The sequence below is a fragment of the Canis lupus genome, chromosome 21, assembly GCF_003254725.2.
Source record: "Canis lupus dingo isolate Sandy chromosome 21, ASM325472v2, whole genome shotgun sequence".
Lineage (NCBI taxonomy): Eukaryota > Metazoa > Chordata > Mammalia > Carnivora > Canidae > Canis > Canis lupus.
The window spans coordinates 38,065,858-38,084,790 of NC_064263.1; the positions used below are offsets into that span (position 1 = coordinate 38,065,858).

The window sequence follows — 18,933 nt, forward strand, 5'->3', positions numbered from 1 at the left end:
AGTACAGGTCTTTCACCTCCATGCTTAAATTTATCTCTAGGTATTTTATTATTTTTGGTGCAATTGTAAATAGGATTATTTCCCCAATTTTTTTCCCTCCTGGTTCATTATTAGTGTATTAGCTCAAACAGTTTTTTGAGGGATACACTCTTGGCAACTTTTAATGAAAACTGCGGTCTGTTGAATCTATTTCCTTTAAGGTCTATATTGGTAAATTCATTTTTTTTTCTGGTAAATTCATTTTTTTAAAAAAGATTTATTTATTTGAGGGACGCCTGGGTGCCTCTGCCTCTCTCTCTCTCTCTCTGTGTCACTCATGAATAAATAAAATCTTAAAAAAAAAAAAAGATTTGAGAGAGAACCTCAAGTGGACTCCATGCTGAACACAGAGCCTGATGTGGGGCTTGATCTCATGACTCTGAGCCAAAATCAAGAGTCAGACTATTAACTGTGCCCTAATATTGGTAAATTCTATTTTCATCCGATTTCATTCATATCTTCAAACTTCTTTGCATTGAGTTATATAAATCAATTTTCTACGCATTATTAAAATTCGGTTTCTGGGATTATTCTCCCTTAAGTATTTATTCTGTCCCCCTTTAATTAATCAAGTTATCTAGTGTCTAATTTGCTTGTCTAATTCCAGAGTCAGCAAACTTTGTCATATAGGGGTGGACAGTAAATATCCAAGGTCTTCCAGGCCAAGAATATTATGTAGGTACTTATAGGAGTGAAAATTTTCTACAAAATTTCTATTGATATTCAAAATATAATTAAGTGCTCTAAAATAATATTGATCCACTAATGAGAAAAAAGGAATTCTTTGCTGGGAGATAAAATTTTGCTGAATTGAGATTCAAAGTTTGTGTTTGAGCCTATCAACAAAGTTCATGTTTGAACCTATCATCAAAACATTACAAATGTTCATCTGTTAATGCTGTTCTGTAATGAGATTTACATATTTCATATTTGAACGTGCCTTTTCACAAAGATGGGTACTGTCAAATACTGATATCAACCCATGAGCATCTCATTTTAATTGAGTATATTAATTACTGGGATGGCATTTATTGAATTCTATTAAATTCTTCAATATTTGCCTTTTAGCATGTCATTACTTTGCAGACTAATCACTTACAATTGAAAGTTAGATGGAAGCTCTTTGATCGCATAGTTAAATAAATTCTGAAGTATGGAAATTTCCTTTGCACTTGCATTCAAGTCTGAAAAGGTGGTGTTGGAACTTTCGTGTGAGTTCACAGACATATCTGCTGGAAAGATGTGTGGGAATGGAGGCCTAATTTAACTTTTAACAGCACAAGTACATGAAGTAGTTTGATATTACAACTGACACTTGAACAACACAGGCTTGAACTGAACAGATCCACTTATAGGTAAGTTTTTTACAGTACGGTACTATGAATGTATTTTCTTGTGTGTGTGTGTATGCTTTTAAGAGTGCATGCATGCAAGCAAGGGGTGGGGTGGGGGGAGGCAGAGGGAGAAAAAGACAGAATATTAAGTAGGTTCCATACCCAGTGTGTGTGGGGGTTGATCTTACAACCCTGACATCATGACCTGAGCCAAAATTAAAAGTCGGACACTTAGCCAACTGAGCCGCCCAAGTGCCTCTCTTCTGATTTTTTTTAAAAAAGATTTTATTTATTTATTCATGAGAGACACAGAGAGGCAGAGACACAGGCTGAAGGAGAAGCAGGCTCCTTGCAAGGGGCCTGATGGGGAATCGATCCCAGGATCATGCCCTGGGCCAAAGGCAGACAATGGCTGAGCCATCCAGGCGTCACCCCTCTTTTGATTTTAATAACATTTTCTTTTCTCTGATTTAAGAATACGGGATAGAACATACAAAATATACATTAATTGACTATTTATGTTATCAGTAAGGCTTCCAGTCAACAGTAGGCTATTAGTAGTTAAGTTTTTGGAAAGTCCAAAGTTATACCCAAATTTTCAACTGCACAGGAGTTGGTGTCCCTAACTCTTGTGTTGTTCAAGGGTCAACTATACTTTGCTTCAAAGTGTTAGGTTGTTGAAACAACTTCACTTCAGTATGTTTCCCATATAAGCACTGTTTTACCATATAATTTTAGGTTAAACTAAGAACGATTAAGTCTGCTGTAAAAGCTGGTGTCGAAAGCCATTCAGTACTTGGTAACAGTGATAAATAGTGGTTGTTCTTATTCAGAAAAATTTCAATTTTGGTCCTGACCTAAAAAATTTTCAATAAAATGTTATCACTGCTAAGTCATTGAACTGTGACTTGATAGAGCCAGTCGGATATTATTCAGCTTCTATTTGTGACAAAAATTCACAAAACTAACAATGGTTAAGTTCATGGGACTAAATGAAGTTCACTGTTGACAACACCAGTTTTGTAATGCATGATAAATTCAAGTATTTTGTGCAAAGTGCCTGCTGATGAATCACAATCTGTCTAGGCCTTTTTATGTTCCACATGTGTTTTTGCTATTGGTTGTAACATATCTTAGCTGATTCCATCTCAAGTTGTACTGAATTAGTGTTTTCCCATCTTTGAAAATATCCTGTGGATGTTTCATGAAGACTAGTAAAAGAAGCTAAATTTTCAATCAAATTTGGCATTGATATCTTGAATAAACAGCAATTGAACAGTATGGATAACATCTGTTTACTCATTAAAAGTCAAGGAAAATCACTCAAAATCATCTGCATTGTTTTTAAATGACTATCGACATTGCTCCAATGCCCTCAACTCCGAGCAACTGTTCTCACTGAAAGACTATTAATCTTAAACAAGTTTATTTTCTGGACCCATTTCTTTGGCTGCTTCAATTAAACACAATTAATTCACAAGTAATAAATGGCTTTCACTGTTTGGATAACAAATGAGCTACTTAGAAACTTACTTTGGTTGCAGCTTCATTTTCATTTTTCCTGAAGAAATTGTTAGAATGTTAGATTGTTAGAATTGTTAGATATCACTAAATAAAAAATATCTCATATTTTTGACCAATGCTTTCCTATGTGAGGAATATTGTGATCAGTGTGGTAGTGCCAAAGCATACTGAGAGTACATACTGCGCTTTTTTGGGCAGAGCTAGTGTTATTCTATAATAAACACAATGTTTTGCCCCTGTGCCTGAAGAGTGTGACATTCAAAATTCACTTTTCTTTCTCTTCTTGTTTTTGTTTGATCTGATGTGTATGCACTGGTTAAAAAAAAATTAAAGCTTAAGGTTTTTAAATAAATGCTATAACATGGAGATATGCATGGAGCTGGAAATGCTGTCATGTTCTAACCATATCACTGATTTGCAGTGTGTCAAGCAGATGCAAAGTGAAGAGAGAGTGCCACATATACTTTGTCACAACTACTCAACTCTGCAGACATCATTGCAAAAAAGCAGCTGTAGGCAACATATTTTTTAAAAAGAGTGTCTGAAAAAAAAAAAGAGAGTCTCTGTGTTCGAGTGTAACTATGAACACTCAATTTGAAATTCAGAAAATTGTCGTGTCACAAAGTATTTTTTTTTCAATGTAAATATCATTCTTAGCTTGGACGCCATACCAAAACTGATAGTGAGCCAAATTTTGACTGTAGGGTCTAATTTACTGACCCTTCATCTAATGTATTGACCAAAAAAAAAAAAAAAAAAAAAATTCTGGAGGTCTCTGGATGGCAATCATGATCCCTGGGTCCTGGATCAAGCCCTGAGTTGTATTCCCTGCTCAATGGAGAGTCTGCTTCTCCTTCTGCCCCTCCCCTATGCTCATGCTCTCTCTCAACTTAAATCTAAATATAAAAAAAAAGATCCAACTTATTAGTTCTATTTCTCTATTATCTAACTCATTAATTTTGGTCCGTCAGGAATTTATAATTCCTTTCTTATGCTTTCCTTTGGTTGATTTTCTACTTTTATTTTATTTATTTTTTAATTTTTAAAATTTATTTATGATAGTCACACACAGAGAGAGAGAGAGGCAGAGACACAGGCAGAGGGAGAAGCAGGCTCCATGCACCGGGAGCCCAACGTGGGATTCGATCCCTGGTCTCCAGGATCGCGCCCTGGGCCAAAGGCAGGCGCCAAACCGCTGTACCACCCAGGGATCCCCGACCACCCAGGGATCCCCGATTTTCTACTTTTATTTTTTTTATTTTTTTTTATCTTTTTTTTTTTTAATTTTTATTTATTTATGATAGTCACAGAGAGAGAGAGAGAGAGAGGCAGAGGCATAGGCAGAGGGAGAAGCAGGCTCCATGCACCGGGAGCCTGACGTGGGATTCGATCCTGGATCTCCAGGATCGCGCCCTGGGCCAAAGGCCCTCATTTTCAACATTTTTCACTGAAATAAGCACTTAGGGCTATGAGTTTTCTTCTGAGGACTACTTTAGCTGTATCCATAGATCCTGATGTTCAGAGTTTTTTGTTTGTTTTTTTTTTTAAAGATTTTATTCATTCATGAGAAACAGAAAGAGGCAGAGACATAGGCAGAGGGAGAAGCAGAGTCCCTGCAAGGAGCCAGATGTGGGATTCAATCCAGCATCCCAGGTCACACCCTGGGCCAAAGGCAGATACCCAACCACTGAGCCACCCAGGCATCCCCTGATGTTCGGTGTTTTTATCATTTTCTAGAAATTCTTCAATTTTGGTTTGTCTTTCCCCTTTGCCCAAAGTTTATAATTTTTTTTTTTTTAAATTTCAAGATACTTGGGATGCCTGGGTGGCTCAGTGGTTTAGTGCCTGCCTTCTGCCTAGGGCGTGATCCTGGAGTCCTGGGATTGAGTCCCACATCAGGCTCCCTGCATGGAGCCTGCTTCTCCCTCTGCCTGTGTCCCTGCCTCTCACTCTCTCTCTCTGTGTCTCTCATGAATAAATAAATAGAATCTTTAAAAAAATATATTTTCCATTATGGATTTCTTACTAATTCCTGTTAATTTATATTTTTCCAAAAATGCAATATTTTATTTTTACCACAGTTATCACTGGTCTCCAAACTATAAAAAAAATCACTTTATAATTAACTGTAAAGCATGGTTTAATTATTAGGAGTAAAAAGAGTATGGGATGAAAGACATGCCTCTGCTATGAACTAGAGGAATCATTTCCTGTTTGAACCCCTATTTATTTGGCTATAAATGAGCACATTAAGTGAGAGTAAAGCTTTTACCTTTTAAAAGTTATAAATCTACATTAAAAAAAAAACGATTTTATTTAGTTATTCATGAGAGATATAGAGAGAGGCAGAGACATAGGCAGAGGGAGATGCAGGCTCCTCACAGGGATCCTGATGTGGGACTTGATCCCTAAACTGGGATCATGCGCTGAGCCAAAGGCAGACGCTCAACCTGGGCCACTCAGGTGTCTCATAAATCTACAATTTTTTTTCTACAATTTTTTAAAAAGATTTTATTTATTTATTCATGAGAGACACAGAGATAAAGAAAGGCAGAGACACTGGCAGAGGGAGAAGCAGGCTCCATGCAAGAAGCCTGATGTGGGACTTGATCCCGGGTACCCAGGATCAGGTCCTGGGCTGAAGGCAGCACCAAACCACTGAGCCACCCAGGCTGCCCCAATTTTTTTTTTTTAAGATTTTATTTATTTATTCATGAGAGACACAGAGAGAGAGGCAGAGACACAGGCAGAGGGAGAAGTGAGCTCCATGCAGGGAGCCCAACATGGGACTCGATCTCAGGTCTCCAGGATCAGGCCCTGGGCTGAAGGTGGTGCTAAACCACTGAGCCACCCGGGCTGCCCTAAATCTACATTTTTAAATGATTTTTGTCACATTGGCATTAACTTCAGCAAGAAAAAAATATATAATATTTATTTTTTTTTATTTTTTTATAACATTTCTTTAGATACAAGGTAAAGAAAATAAATAGCATGTTCTTTTATTGTCTGTAGATTTATGAAGGTCTTAATCATCCTTGAATAATGATAGTATTCAAGAGCAAAATGAGGCCTCCTTAATTTTGATTATAACCTGCTCCAGTTCACTAAATTTCTTTGCTAAGTCTACCAAGCTTCCAGAATCCCCAGTCTGTAGAGCTCCACCTAGGCATTTATATGAGATATGACAGCAAGTAGGAGGCCAGGGATGAGAGACATTCTGTGTCAAAGGAAAAGCAAAAATCAAAAAGTAACCTGAATTAACAGATCTGTCAAGAGTCAGGGAAGCAGGTGGAAGAGTTGCTTATCTTAGGAAGCAGTTAGAGGGCAGTGAGGCAGATATGGTAATTAATCTGCTAGTCCAGAGTTCCTCTTCTCTTCATAACTCTCCTTATTTTTGTTTAGGTAACTATACTACCCCAATGTAGCACATGTTCTTTGGAGGAAACCAACTCCATCACTGACTCTAGTAGTCAGGCCTCAGTGAACCATAATCCCACTCAAAAGACATAGTTTTAAAAAATGGGCACATAACTTAGGACACAAAGAACAGTTTGGGGAGAATACCTGAAAAGCTCCCTAACTTCCCCAGAAACAACCCAAGCTCAGTCTCAACAAGGAGGCAAAGCATATGTACTTCCATGAGTCAGTCTTAAGATTAAAGCTGATACCATCTGGGAGGCAAAACTGAGAAATGCAAACAGACATTTATTTGATTATACCATGGAACATGTAGGTCATACCTACCCTAAAACTGCCGAAATACCACCAAATTTCTCCTTTATTAGTTATGTAAATTTGTCCAGGACTTTTTCCTCTTGCAACCACAAATGTCTCAATATATCGGAGATGCAAAGACTCCTAATTCATCACACAGAAACTTGAAAATATCAACAGATAAGGTTATTAAGGTTAAATTCATATTCTTAATAGAAGTCGTTATTATGTGCATTTGTTTTAAGGCTACAACTATTCATGAGCTACGTTACAAGAGTAGAAACTCTTGATGTACAACCTTGGAAGAAATCATGTTAAAAAAAACTGTAAGTGGGTGAATAATATACATACCAGTTTGATAGGTCATAGTTCACACTTATTTTCCTGGCATCATTACTACTAGACACTCATCATGCTCAAGTGTCCCAACATATACATTTACCCTGGCTCTAAAGCATGTTTTTTTTGATTTGTATATTGTTATCTTCAGAAAAATAACAGCAATCCATGAAAATGCCTGGAGAACTCTAAAAGGTAAAACAATTCCATCTTTAAGACCTGAGATTGGGAGATGCTTGGGTGGCTCAATGGTTGAGCACCTGCCTTTGGCTCAGGGCATGATCCTGGAGTCCCAGGATTGAGTCCCACATCAGGCTTCCTGCAAGGAGTCTGCTTCTCCCTCTGCCTGTATCTCTGCCTCTCTCTCTGTGTCTCTCATGAATAAATCAATAAAATCTTTAAAAGAAAAAAAAAGACCTGAGATTGGTTAAGAAAAAAGTGGTACTAGGAAAAATGTCTCTGCCCATAAAGAATTAATAATCACTTTTAGGAGGTCATTTTTATTATAATTACATTCTTGTAATTTCCTTTTACTGAACTGGTGCTATGGGAATGAATATTCAGGGGTTAGGGACCTTCATTTGTAAGAACAATGTAATTCTTTTTTTTTTTTTTAAAGATTTTTTTTATTTATTAATGAGAAACAGGGAGAGAGAGAGAGAGAGGCAGAGACACAGGCAGAGGGAGAGGCAGGCTCCATGCAGGGAACCCGACGTGGGACTCGATCCCGGGTCCCAGGATCAGGCCCCGGGCTGACGGCGGCGCTAAACCACTGAGCCACCCGGGCTGCCCAAGAACAATGTAATTCTTATGAAAACATCACAGGGAGCAAGATTTGAAAGCACTGGCAGGTTCTAAAATACATAGATATTTCTTCTATTATCTGCCACTGTGTCTAAAATACCTCTGTACTCCAAATTCATTTATTTAGGTTCTAATTTCTTTATTCCTCTATTAAAGTTGACTCCCTACCACACTACCCATTAATGATAATACCTGATCAGAAGGGAAATGCCACTGCCATTTGGAAGCAAACCCCCCAGGACAGGAGCAAGATGGAGTCAAGAAAGGAAGAGGGTACCTGGTGCTCAAGAAGAGGGTGAAAAGTCGGGCTGTGCCAAGGGCATCCACGGCCCTTCCTACTTAAGCAAAACCTGTCATTTGCACCTTTGTTTTCCTCCACAGATAATCCCACCTTAGGAGCCGTGAAAGCTTAGAAAAAACCATAGCTAATGCCTATTATTACTTTAGTACTGCTTTCAAAGACATGCCCGTGTTCATTTGGCTGTATGATGCTGTGATTTCTGCCCAAACACATATACTGATTAGATAAACCAGGTTCAGGGATAAAAGGCAACCAGACAGCCTTTTCCCACAAAACATCCATGTACTTTCAGCGTCTTTCTGCACAGATGAGGTAGGGCTGGGGTTGCAATGTCATGCCTAATCGGGGCTTCAGATCTGGAACCAGCCCATGGGGGAAATGCAAGTGAAACCGCTGGAGCAATGCTGTGAAAAACAGGAACATCTCCATCCTAGCCAGCTGCTCTCCAAGGCAATGTCTTTTCCCTAAACAAAAAAGAACAGCATGATTTTTTAGAATCCATAATATTTACTAAAATTCATATCTAGTATATGGATACCATTCACTAAGTCTGTTATTTAAAGAAAGAGGCAGTTATGTTTATTAAAAATAACAGCTGGCACTTCAGTTCCTAGAGCCCATTTCTTTACCTTCTCTTGTCAGATCATGGACTTCTGTAAGCTTATTAATCCCCTTCCACACTTCCCTTGCACTTTGCAACACAGCCCAAGATATGCCATGAAAGATCAAATTTCAGGTAGAAATTTGAACAAATTTCATTTTGTTCTATAGATCCATGAGAAGTTCGTTTCAATTCAAATGCCTAAATGTGAACCCTTCCCCAATGAAAGAAGAGCTTCTAATCCATCTTCCATTGGTCTTGTGGTCTGTGTACTTTTTTTTTACAGCAAATGCAATAATTTTAGAGATGAGGTACAGTGAAGAAGAAGCCAAGAGAGCTATGTTTCAATTTCACTTCAAATTATGTCATTTCCTCCCCTGGGTCTCAGTTTCTCAAGCTACCTGTTCCTACAGACTTCTAGCCCTTCAAGTTTTGATCCAAACCCAAATCCACAAGCAAAAAAGTTTCAGAAGAAGCCACAGCTTCTCAACAATTTCTAAGTGTTGAGTACAAACAGGTGTTAATGACCTCTAATTAAACCAATCTCTCCTGTAAGATTCAATGCTGTATTTTCAGAGTTGGAGTCTTTAATTCTACAACAGAACGTTTCAGATGAAGATGTCATACATGATAAATCATCATTATGCTCTGTCCTAAAGTTGTGTCCTTGTGAAAGTTTTCTTACCTAGGGAAAATGGAACCAAAGCCTCCTTCTTGGCAAAATATCCACTGCTGTCCAGAAATCGCTCAGGATAGAATATTTCTGGGTTTCTCCAGTACTTTTCATCAAAATGTACAGAATAAAGATTTGTAATTACTGTTGTGCCTTTAGGAATGGAATAACCACGTACAACTGCATCTTCAGAGGTTGCATGGAAAATTCCTAATGGCACTATATTACAGAATCTTAAAACTTCATGCAAGACTGCCTCAGTATAAGGCATTTTGCATTTGTCATCCCAAGAGGGCTTCCCAGTGGGTCCCATAATTAAATCGATCTCTTTCTGAACTTGTCCTGTTAGAGAAAAAGTGTTCAAGTTATTATGCAATTCTTAGAATTACATCCAAAGTAATTTCCCTTTGGATAGCCTATATAATAAGTCAACAAGGTACGGGTACCAGATTCAGATTTTTCATTATCTGGGAGTTCTTTTTAAACATAGGCCATATATTGTGTGCCACCAGAAACCAATGTTCTGAGTAACTCTTTTGTGAAAAACACACTAAAAGTAGTAAAAATAATTGTAATAACATCACTCTCAGCAAGGGAAATAGTGAAACATAAAACTTGAATTAAAGGAAACAAAACAGGGTTCAGGTCCCAGCTCTGCCACTTCCAGTGGCTGAGATTGGGCAAGTCAGCCATTTAGCTGGAGAAAACGGGCATAAAGAGACCCATCTCTGACATTTTTACATGACTGGAGGTAACATATGTGAAACTCTTTATAACTATGAAATATTTTTCTTGTTGGCTAGCACAGCATAAATTCCTAAATAAAATGCTTTGTACATACCCAAAGACTCTAAAACATGTGTAAGTCCTAAATGTAGGGACAGCCCTGAGATCAAGAGGATCCTCACCTTGTATATTAGGATAAAGGGCCATGAAAAGAATTGCCCACCGAAGCACATTGGTTGTAGTTTCAGTTCCAGCAATGATGAGTTCACCCACGGAAAAAATGAGGTTTTCCTTGGAGAAAGTACATGATGGGTCATTTTTACCTTGATCCATCTCATTTAAATAAGCATCAACAAAATGCTGGGGTGACTGAGGCTTTCTGTTGATGGAAGCTTTTTCAATAAGCCTGGAGAGAAAATCATACACTACAGCTGCATTTCTAAATAGCTGTTGATGTTTTCCAAAAGGTATGATACCAATCCATGGAAAGGCATTATACAAGAAGACTGAGGCACTGGCTGCTAGTTCCACATTTTCACTAAATAACTCAATCATGTGCTGAAAATCCGTGTCTTCATAAGTGAAGCGTTCTCCAAAAATGATCAGATTGGTTATGTTTGAAACAGCATTTGTTATTAATTGTTTAAGGTCAAAAGGTCTACCTTTGTATGTTTCAATAGCATCAATAAAAAAATTGGTTTCTTCTAAGATTTTAGATTCAAAAGACTTTTGGCCATATCCAAAACAGCGAAAGCTATTTACAGCTAATTTTCTGTGATCAACCCATCCTCGGCCATATCTGGAATTGAGTAAGCCTGGAAAAAAAAAAAAAAAAGTCTTAAAAAAAGCTTTATCATTCCTACATTTCCTGTTTCTAACACCTAAAAATGCTATGGAGTTAAAAAAGATGGTTAGCCATTCTTTTCCAAATTATCTTTCTATAAAACTAAAACTAGACTTAGTGGTTAAGCCTTGTTCTTTGCTACTCATTAGCCACAGAATACTGTCAACAGATAAAGCTTGTCTACTTTTTATGTGGGGACAGGCAGAAAAGACCTGTAATTCTTCCAGCACAAGAAACTGAACAGTCTTATATAATTTTACCTATTACTATAAGCCTCATCTACAAAAGACAAAATTATTTCATGTTCTATGGGTAAATTTTATATTGGACTAAAGCAAACAACTGAAAATCATGCTTGTAGGATTAAAAATTTTCTGTGTTTCTGTTTCTAGATTTTAGAATACAGATTTTTCTCCTATTAAAAGCAAATGTTCCCTAACAAGATGACTATGGAAAAGGCTAATAAGGAAGCCTGAAAGGAGGTATCAATGTGGTGGAAATATTCAAGCCAAAAGGAGGATACTATGGATTGAGTGTTTGTGTCCCCACAAAATTCGTATGTTGAAGCCTAATCCCCAAAGTGATGGTATTCAATTAGGAAGTGGGGCCTTTGAGGTGGTAATTAGGTCATGAGGGTAGAGCTTCATAAGCTAGACTGGTGCCCGTAATAAGAAACACAGGAGATGACTATTCTCAGCTATGTGAGGATACAGGAAGAAGGCCAAGAAGTTGGAATCAATGGAGAAAGTACCAGACACCAGATCTCCTGGACCCTTGATCTTGATTTTCCAGCCTCCAGATCTGTGAGAATAAATGATTGTTGTTTAAGGCACTAAGTCTATGGTATTTTTACTAAAGCAGCCCAAATGAAGACAGAGGGCAAATATGAAACTCAAACTTCTCATGTTGGTATTGTTGCCATAAAATTTCAGAGTCTCCACAGTATACTATGTATGCTCTTCTGATGTGGAATATATTCCTTTTAAATTAATTATCAAGATGCACCCTTATGTTTATTTTGTTTTTTAAAGATTTTATTTATTTATTCACGAGAGACATAGAAAGGCAGAGACAGGGATCCCTGGGTGGCGCAGCGGTTAGGCGTCTGCCTTTGGCCCAGGGCGCGATCCTGGAGACCCGGGATCGAATCCCACATCGGGCTCCCGGTGCATGGAGCCTGCTTCTCCCTCTGCCTATGTCTCTGCCTCTCTCTCTCTCTCTCTCTCTCTCTGTGACTATCATAAATAAATAAAAATTAAAAAAAAAAAGGCAGAGACATAGAAAGAGGGAGGAGAAGCAGGCTCCATGCAGAGAGCCCGATTCAGTACTCGATCCCAGGACTCTGGGATCACGCCCTGAGCCAAAGGCAGACGCCAACCACTGAACCACCCAGGCACCCTCACCTTTATGTTTATTGCAGAATTATTTACAATAGCCAAGATATGGAAGCAACCCAAGTGTTCATTGATAGACAAATGGGTAAAGAAGATGTGGGAGATATATATATGTGTGTGTGTGTGTATATATATATATATATATATATATATGTCTATGTATACATATATGCACACATATATATACATATATACATATATGTATACACACACACACAAAATGGAATAGAGAACTCAGCCCTAATAAAAGAATGAAATCTTGCCATTTGCAAAAGCATGGATGGATCTAAAGAATATAACTCTCAGTGGAATAAGTCAGAGAAAAACAAATACCATATGATTTTTACTCATATGTGGAATTTAAGAAACAAAACAAAAAAAAGAGACAATCAATAAAACAGACTCTAAAATATAGAGAACAAACTGGTAGTCACCAGAGGGGAGGTATGCGGGGGGATGAGTGAAATAGGTGAAGGAGATTAAGAGTACGCTTATCATGATGAGCACTGAGTAATGTATGGAGTTGTTGAATCATTACATTGTATATCCAAAACTAATAGGACACTGTAGTTTAATTATACTTGAATTAAGAAAGAGATTTGCAAAAAATTAAAAAAAAAAAAACAAATTACCTATTAAGGGAAAAACAGGGTCACCTGGGTGGCTCAGTCGGTTAAGCATCCGACCCTTGATTTCGGCTCAGGTCATGATCTCAAGGTCGTGAGATTGAGCCCTGCCATCAGGCTCTGCACTCAGTGTGGAGTCTGCTTAAGATTCTCTCTCCCTTTCCCTCTTCTCCTCTCTGTCATGCTTTCTCTCTAAATCAATCTTTTTTTTTTAAAGAGAAAAACAACATCCTTAGCACATATATATATAATATGTACTTTACTCAAAACTTCACTCACAATTGGTGAAGTTGTGTACCTATGATGTACACATCATGTACCTATGATGAAAAATGTCACGTTCTCTTGTGTACACGAGGTACCTATAAAATTTACATTTCAGCAACTTTTGTGTAACAGTTTTTAAATTTGGAGCTTATAAAAAAATAAATAAATTTGGATCTTATGATAAAGCTAACCATACATAAGGGGGTCTTTGGTGCTATGCAGCCATCTTATGTTCCTATAGTCCATTGTCTTTTCTATACTCCCAGATGACCATTCAACAAATATTCAACACTTATTTATGGAACACTTACTGTGTTCCAGGAAGTATTCTAAGTGTCACAGATATATCAGTAAACAAAAGAGGCAAAGATCCCTATTCTCTTGGACCTTACATGCTAGGGAGAAGAGACAAATAAATTATACAGCCAGGAAGGAAACATAGGGTAGTCAGGGAAAATATCACTGAGAAAGTGACATAAGTAAAGATATAGGACAGAAGAGTGAGGGATCCCTGGGTGGTGCAGCGGTTTGGCGCCTGCCTTTGGCCCAGGGCGTGATCCTGGAGACCCAGGATCGAATCCCACGTCGGGCTCCCAGTGCATGGAGCCTGCTTCTCCCTCTGCCTATGTCTCTGCCTCTCTCTCTCTCTCTCTCTCTCTCTGTGTGACTATCATAAATAAATAAATAAAATTAAAAAAAAAAAAAAAAGGACAGGAGAGTGAGTCTAGCAGATATTCAGGAAAGATTCCTGCCATACAGGGAAAAGCTAGTGCAAAGGCACTGGGATGACAGCAAGCCCTAGAGCAATGTATGTATATGGGATACATGTACAAGAGGGTACAGAGGAGCTTTGTGATAACTCTATGCTGGCCAAACATGGGCTGAGCCCACCTATAGGGCAACTTTTACCCAAAGAGTGAGCTAATAGTGGCTATGATTTCTCAGTTGCAAGTTCAGTGCATATGTATTTACAATAACACAAAATTTTCTACTTCTTTTTCTCTTACTGTTTTTTTGAAAATACCAAATGCTTACTTTATGATAAAAATAGTTGAAACTACAAAACTGTAGCTTTGAAAAATATATAGTATATACTTTATCCCAAATACTACTCTGATAACATCATCTTTCATTTTCACCATTTCTTTAAAGGTTTTCTATTATAATTGTGGTATAATTTCTTCTTTGACCTAATTATTATTAAGAAGAGTAAGAGGTTGGAAATTTTTGTTTTATTTATTTTATTGCTTCCAAGTATCATTATACTCTAGCCTGAGAATTCGTCCTTTAAAACTGGTGTTTTCTTTGCACTAGTCAGTTTGCTTTGTGATTTAATAAATGGTTAATTTTTATTTTCCTTTCAATATCTTTATTTTTAGTCTATGGAAACCAAATTTTGTTACATTTTTCTTTGAAAATAAGTGTGTTGCTCTCATTAGAGAGTTCTGGACACCATTATTGTAAAATTCTTACACTATTAAGTATTAAAACCACTACATCTGATTTCAACACTCTAGTTTGGGCTTTCTGCTCACCAATTCTGTTAACCTTCAACCTTTCTCCTTTTTTTTTTTTTTTAAATTTTATTTATTTATTCATTAGGGAGACAGAGAGAGGCAGAGACATAGGCAGAGGGAGAAGCAGGCTCCATGCAGGGAGCCCAATGTGGGACTCGATCCCAGTACTCCAGGATCACGCCCTGGGCTGAAGGCAGGTGTCAAACCCCTGAGCCACCCGGGCTACCCTCTGTTGCTGTAGCTTTTGGTATCTTTGGATAAAACCATCTGTGTTAAAAAAAAAAAAAAAAAAAAAAAAAAAAACATCTGTGTTCTAGCACATGTCATACTGGTTAGTAGTTAAGAAAGTCTTCTTCACATTCTATTTTGATAGTGAAAATGTCACCAGGTACCCAAGACTGGCTTTGAAAACCACTTTTGATTCAAGTATGCATGATCATGTATGTGTTCTCCTAGCTTGCTTCACAAAACTTGCAGGTATTATTAAATGCTAATTCTTTAAAATATTATTTACAATATTTATAAGACGGAATTACAACAGCAGAATTAGCAAGTACTGGTCTAAAATATGGGTATAATGTAGCCTGAAAGGTCTTCAACTATTAAGTTCTGTAATCTAAATTAATTAATTCTTTCCTGCTAATCAGTACAAGAGAACCTAAACTCTATATACTAAAATTACATAAAATAAGGAGTGTAATTTATAATAGTAAATAAATAAAATAGTAAATCACTATTTCACTAAATAGGTGAAAATAAACATACCTCCCATTTTTGTCATCTTCATGAATAAAGGAAGGCATGGTCTGTCTGCAAAAATCTCACTTTGATGAACAAGGCATTCCTTTACTACATCATAGCCATTTAAAACCACAGCTGATATACCTCCAAGATCTAAACTGAAGATCTTTGAGAAGAAAAAAAAATTTAAATGACAAAACAGAAATATTAACTATGGAAATCCAAATGTGCTAAGCCCGGTTCTCCCAGTATTTGTTACTTCCCTGAAAATGTAAGGATTTATTATTTAACTGACAATGTTTTGAGCGCCTTCTCTCCACAAGGCATAGCAAACACTACAATTTCATTACCTAGTCAGTGCCTGAAGACATAATCTTATAAATGGTATAAGGAAGACAGTACTGGGCTCATGAGGCTTGGGTTCTAGTTTAAGCTTTGTCATTAAACAAATATAGGACCCTGGACAGAACCTTTAACTTTTTTGGGCTTCAGGGTTGCCCCAGAAAATATGGTACTTGATTCAGATGCTCCTTTAAGATTCATTCCAACTCAATGCCTTCAGTAAGATCTAGGAATCTCTTTTTATTTCCAAGATAAATGAGGAAGCAGCACAATTATTTCCAGGCTTATATAGGGAGGGGATTGCCTGAGAAAGAACTTTGATGTATAAACATATTACAACTAGCCTCATTTGTATTTGGGTCTCTGAATTCCAAGTTAACAAAGAGGGTACCAAAGGGAATCTGACCTTGGAGAAAAGGCACTTACCACATAGGCACAGGTGGGTGCCCTCAGCTAAGGGAAAGGCAAGACAGAATGAATATCCATCCTATGCCTGTGCTTCATTCACCTCAGGTTCACTTACAACAGAACACCTCCTGTAGTCTACTCTAGCTAGTCCAAAATAAGAGGCTAATGCAGTGAGAGAACTATCAGTGGTGTGCAAAGATTGCTTATCTTCATCCTGTCAGGGCTTGGCTGAGAGCTAATTTTTAGGGCCAAAATACTGAATCAAGCCTCATTCTGTGCAAATAAGTAGAGCAAATTTAACCACGGTTTATACTACGTTAGAGGGGAAAAAAAAAAAAAACAACAAATAGGTTTAATGAAGAACAGAAGTCAGAAGTTCAGCAGAAGTAATTACAGGAAAAAATGTGATGAAGACCTTCAAGTAGTAGCAGAAGCAACCAACTGAACAATGGAGGCTTTGGCACAGGCTAGGCTCTGCCAACCGAGCAGCAGGAACCCCCAGAACCTTGGGGAGGTAGCATCAACTGTGCGCGACAAGCAGTGGTAGTAGTCAAGAGCGGCAGTGGAAGAGTTTCAGTGCCAAGAGAATGGCTTCCAGCTGGCAAATGTGGGACTCTTTCAGTTCCCAAAGCAGTAATGAAATTGTTTTAAAGCCCCAGAAGTGGGGGATCCCTGGGTGGCGCAGTGGTTTGGCGCCTGCCTTTGGCCCAGGGTGCGATCCTGGAGACCCGGGATCGAATCCCACATCAGGCTCCCGGTGCATGGAGCCTGCTTCTCCCTCTGCCTATGTCTCTGCCTCTCTCTCTCTCTCTCTCTCTCTGTGACTATCATAAATAAAAAATTAAAAAAAAAAAAATTAAAAAAAAAAAAAAAAATAAAGCCCCAGAAGTGTAATTGTATCAGATATAAAGGGAAAACGCCTCCTTCTCGTGTGTCTCCTCTCATCTCAGTACTCTACTCTAAACTGACACCAGCTGTATGATTTTCCACCCCTCAGCAATTCTAGGATACCAGCTGGGTGTCCTAGAATTTAACTCAATTTTGACACTACCTACCTGGACATAGTTTCAGATCCCACAAGTTAAGGGCTCAGTCCCATAAGACTGCTCCCTATCTCTACTTCAGATGCCAATCACCAAGTTCGGGTTCTTCTGACCAACAGGCTATAAATTAGAGGTTCCCACGACCTCTTCCTTGGGTTCGATTAGTGGGCTAGAGTGGTTCATAGAACTCAGGAAAACATTTTACTTACTAGATTCACGGTTTATCATAGAAGGATATAACTCAGGAACAGCCATACAGAAGATATGCATAGGGAAGGTATGGGGAAAGGGGAACAAAGCTTCCATGCTCTCCCCAGGCATGCTATCTAGTCTCTGCTCACCTCCACCTGTTTACCAACATGGACACTCTCTGAACCCTGGAATTCAGGGATTGTTATGGAGCCTTTATTAGCTAGGCATGTTTAATTATATCATGGGTCACTAGTGACTGATTCAAATTCCAGCCCCTCTCCCTCCCCCAGAGGTAGTAGGGGTGTGATGGGAAGTTCCACCATCTAACCATGACTGGTTCTCCTGGCAATAAACTCCCACTTTAGGGATGCTCCAAAAATTATCTCATTAGCATAAACTCAGGTATAGTTGAAAGAGGCTTGTCATGAATTAAAAAAACACCTGTATCACTTTTAACACTTAGGAAATTCCAAGGACATTAGGAAGTATATTCCAGGAAAGAGACAAAGACCAAATATGGATTTCTTATTATAAATCACAGTATCAAAGCAGGAAGGGAAGGCATTAGTGAACAGGCACTTGTTCTGATGCAGGGGAAAAAAAAAAAAAACCAAAAAACAGACTGATGGTTTCACAAGGATGGTAGAAGAAGACGCTGGGGCTGCAAGCTGTGGTAATACGGATAGAGAACAAACAGGAGCATCGTATTGCAGGGTAAAGCTGTCAGGTGTGGACACTATGGATTACAAAGACCAAGAAGGAGCCATGGCTTGAGAAAGCTGTTACACAATCCACCTTTACTAAAAAATGTGGACCCCTATTTGAGAGTAAACCTGGGGAAATTATCATTTGACCTAGCATCTATTCTGGTATTATGCTGTTTTCAAGGACTTTCCGGAAGGTTTCATTCTTCGAGCTGTTGAGGACCTAAACTGCCTGTGTTGGCTCTGTTTTTCTTCCCAGCCTGACATCACTGCTTAGAGTGTTGATTGATTTTCAGAATGTAAACAGGAGATGGCTATTTCTTACCCTTCCATCCCTGACACTCTGATCCAAACCACCTTCAATTTTTTCCAAGGTTATCATGACAGCCTCTCAACTTGTGTCTTGATAGGTGGTTCTCCACATGGCATACTCCTGCTACATGGCCTTTGTATGTGTTCTCTTGGCCTGGAATGTTCTTCCTCCAGTTTTGCCTAGTTTTGTCCTTGATTTCCTTTAAGCCTTTGTTCAAATGTCTTTGCAGTGAGGCCTGCTCTAACTCAGTTAAAATTCTATCCCTAACTTAACTGACTTCACACTCTGTACTTCGATGTACTGTATCATTTACTTATTGTATTTATATTGTCCGTCTCCCCCACCACCACCTCAGCCCCCAAGGGTATGTAAGCTATATGAGGACAGGGATTTTTACCACTGTTTGGTTTACTACCAAACAGGTATCTTCACAGCTAGGACAGTGCCTAACAGACGCTGACAACCAGTAAGTATATGTTGAATTATT

The 18,933-nt window shown here is 38.3% G+C and overlaps 1 protein-coding gene across 6 annotated transcripts in view; it reads right to left on the bottom strand.

The window, feature by feature from the left end:
• Positions 1–1,801: 1,801 nt before the first annotated feature.
• LOC112667671 (vitamin D 25-hydroxylase) overlaps positions 1,802–18,933 on the bottom strand; it is a 31,714-nt gene continuing 14,582 nt past the window's right edge. For 2 of the 6 annotated variants that reach the window (XM_049098857.1, XM_049098858.1), the window contains 4 exons: positions 15,469–15,610; positions 10,238–10,870; positions 9,342–9,671; positions 1,802–8,519 (listed from right to left, as the gene is read on the bottom strand). In XM_049098857.1, the coding sequence (XP_048954814.1) occupies positions 8,344–8,519; positions 9,342–9,671; positions 10,238–10,870; positions 15,469–15,610 (1,281 nt within the window). In that variant the 3' untranslated portion in view covers positions 1,802–8,343. The remainder of the gene's footprint in view (positions 8,520–9,341; positions 9,672–10,237; positions 10,871–15,468; positions 15,611–18,933) is intronic. The other 4 variants (XM_049098859.1, XM_049098860.1, XR_007404615.1 and 1 more) reach the window with 3 other exon arrangements.